Source organism: Fukomys damarensis, unplaced genomic scaffold (genome assembly GCF_012274545.1).
Source record: "Fukomys damarensis isolate Sample0158 unplaced genomic scaffold, DMR_v1.0_HiC HiC_scaffold_39, whole genome shotgun sequence".
In the NCBI taxonomy this organism is placed as follows: domain Eukaryota; kingdom Metazoa; phylum Chordata; class Mammalia; order Rodentia; family Bathyergidae; genus Fukomys; species Fukomys damarensis.
The window spans coordinates 77,848,532-77,851,017 of NW_022900951.1; the positions used below are offsets into that span (position 1 = coordinate 77,848,532).

Genomic DNA, 2,486 nt, shown 5'->3' on the forward strand with positions numbered 1-2,486 from the left:
TTTTTCTACCATAACTTCATGGAGACAGCTGTGCAAATTTTAGAATGATAATTGGTTTGCTGCTCATCATTATGCAGCAGAATTCATTCAGACAGTAAAAGATTGTCTTCCAGCAAATTGTCAAATCAAAAGAATTGATCAACTTCTACTATCACAAACTTTTCACCCTCCACAAAGAAACACTATGAATATGCTGCATGCATTTCTGTAGCTAACAACAGCAACAGCACCAGGGTTTCTTGGGGAGACAGACACACCTTACTCCAAAGAGACAAAGAAGGCAAGAAAAGTTGCTTTACCTGCAGTTGTAGGTTCGGATCTCTTTGTTGTCTCGCTTGCATTTGATTGCCACGAAGATCATCGTAACAAAGAGTATGCCCGCAATGGAGCCGAGGGCGATAATGAAAATCAGAGATAGATTCATTGAACCCATTGACTCTTGGGCATCAAGAGCCGGGGACAGGTAGATTAGGACCAGCGCAGTGGCGGAGAGAGACGTTTTGCCATGGTCTTGAGCCACGACGATAAGCTCATAGGAAGCCTTGGAATTCTCTCCGAAGGTTCGCGTTGTTCTAATTTCGCCATTGACCTGGTCTATTTCAAAAAAGCCGCGGTCCCCCTCAGTCATGCCATAGGTGACTCGGCCATTCTCACCCTCGTCATAATCGTCTGCCTTGACAACCGTCACCAGATAGCCTATGCCTGCGTTTCGGGGGATGTAGACCTCGGCAGTGCCATTAATCAGAGGTGGGGCGGTGATAACCGGAGTATTGTCATTGACGTCGAGGATGATAACCCTCACTGTGGCATTGCTTTGCAGGGAAGGAAGGCCACCATCCTTAGCCAGCACTTTGAATTCGAATGCCTTGGTCTGCTCGTGGTTGAAAGATCGAAGCGCATAGATATCGCCGGAGTTGGGATTGATTGAGACATAGGTGAAAACAGGCATGTCCCGAACTTGAGATGGCACTATCTGGTATGAGACACTGCCATTAAGACCAAGGTCTGGGTCACGGGCTGACACGGAGAGCAGGTAGGCGCCAGGAGTATTGTTTTCCTGCACAATGACCTGGTAATAGGGCTTAGAGAAGTGCGGGTGGTTGTCATTCTCATCAGTGATGCGCACAGTAAAGGACTTAGCACTTTGCAGCATGGGCACTCCGCTATCGCGTGCCTGAATGGTAAGGTTGTATTGATCATGCTGCTCTCGATCCAGCCTTCCGTCCACTAGGATAGTGGAAAAGCTTTCATACTCCTGCAGCCGAAAGGGTACGTTGCCCAGCAAACGGCACTGCACACGTCCATTGAGGCCCGAGTCTCGATCAGACACGCGAACCAAGGCAATCACATAACCCGGGGGGGCGCTCTCACTCACCTCCACAAGCTCACTATTGACAGACAGCAGGTTGATAACTGGTGGGTTGTCATTGGTGTCCAGCACGCTGACTGTAACCTTGCAGTGTGCCGGTATAGAGTTGGGCCCCAGGTCTTTGGCCTGCACGTCCAGTTCATACACGTTGCCCTCTTCGTAGTCTAAGGCACCGGTCACAGTAACCAGGCCGCTGTGTGGATCGATCTGGAAGAGCTCACGTGTTCGGTCGTTGACATAGCCATAGAAAGAGTAGACAACCTGGCCATTGGTGCCTTCGTCTGGGTCACTGGCATTGAGGCGGATAACAGGTGTGTTGGGAGGTGAATTCTCAGGCACGCTCACCGAATAGGTAGACTCACCAAATACAGGGTTGTTGTCATTGGAGTCGGTAACCTTGATACTGAGGCCAACAGTGCCCAGATGCGGAGGGTCCCCGCCGTCGAGAGCAGTGATACGAAAGTTGTAGTGCGACTGTATCTCTCGGTCCAGGCTCTTCTCCACCACTAGTTCAGCAAATCGAGAACCGTCACCCCGCGTCTTGATCTCAAGACCAAACAGCTCGTTGGGCGTGAGCTCATATGTCTGCACTCCAAAGCTTCCTGAGTCTGGATCGTAGGCGCTGTCCAGCGGGATACGCGTGCCAGGGCTGGCCGCCTCCGAGATCTCCAGCTCAATCTGTGCTGCCGGGAAAGTAGGTGCATTGTCGTTCAGGTCCTTGATCTCTACCTTAATCACACAGATCTCCATTGAACTGGACATGACCTCTAGCGAGATGATGCACTTTGGACTCTGGCGGCACAGCAGGTCCCTGTCGATCTTCTGCTTAGTGACCAGAAGCCCGGAGCTGGGATTGATGTCCACCAGGTGTGGAGCCGAGTTGGACACCACTCTGAAAGCAGAGGCCTGCCGGGGATCCAGAGCGAAGCCCGCCTCCCGCGCGTCCTTGGCCACGTTAGCTATCACTGTCCCGGCGCGCTGCTCCTCTTCTACCGAATACTTGAGGTTAATGAGGGCGGCCGCTTGCGTCCAAAGTATGGCCAACAGCAGTAGCACCGGCAGCAGGAGAGACTCCATGGCTGCGCGAGGCTCTGCCCGGCCCCGTCTCTCCACACCC

At 52.2% G+C, this 2,486-nt stretch overlaps 1 protein-coding gene across 4 annotated transcripts in view; it reads right to left on the reverse strand.

Moving 5' to 3' along the window:
• Pcdh19 (protocadherin 19) overlaps nt 1-2,476 on the reverse strand; it is a 130,574-nt gene extending 128,098 nt beyond the window's left edge. For all 4 annotated transcript variants that reach the window (XM_010623386.2, XM_010623385.2, XM_010623384.2 and 1 more), the window contains exon 1: nt 300-2,476. In XM_010623386.2, the coding sequence (XP_010621688.1) occupies nt 300-2,446 (2,147 nt within the window). In that variant the 5' untranslated portion in view covers nt 2,447-2,476. The remainder of the gene's footprint in view (nt 1-299) is intronic.
• Between the last annotated feature and the right edge of the window lie 10 nt (nt 2,477-2,486).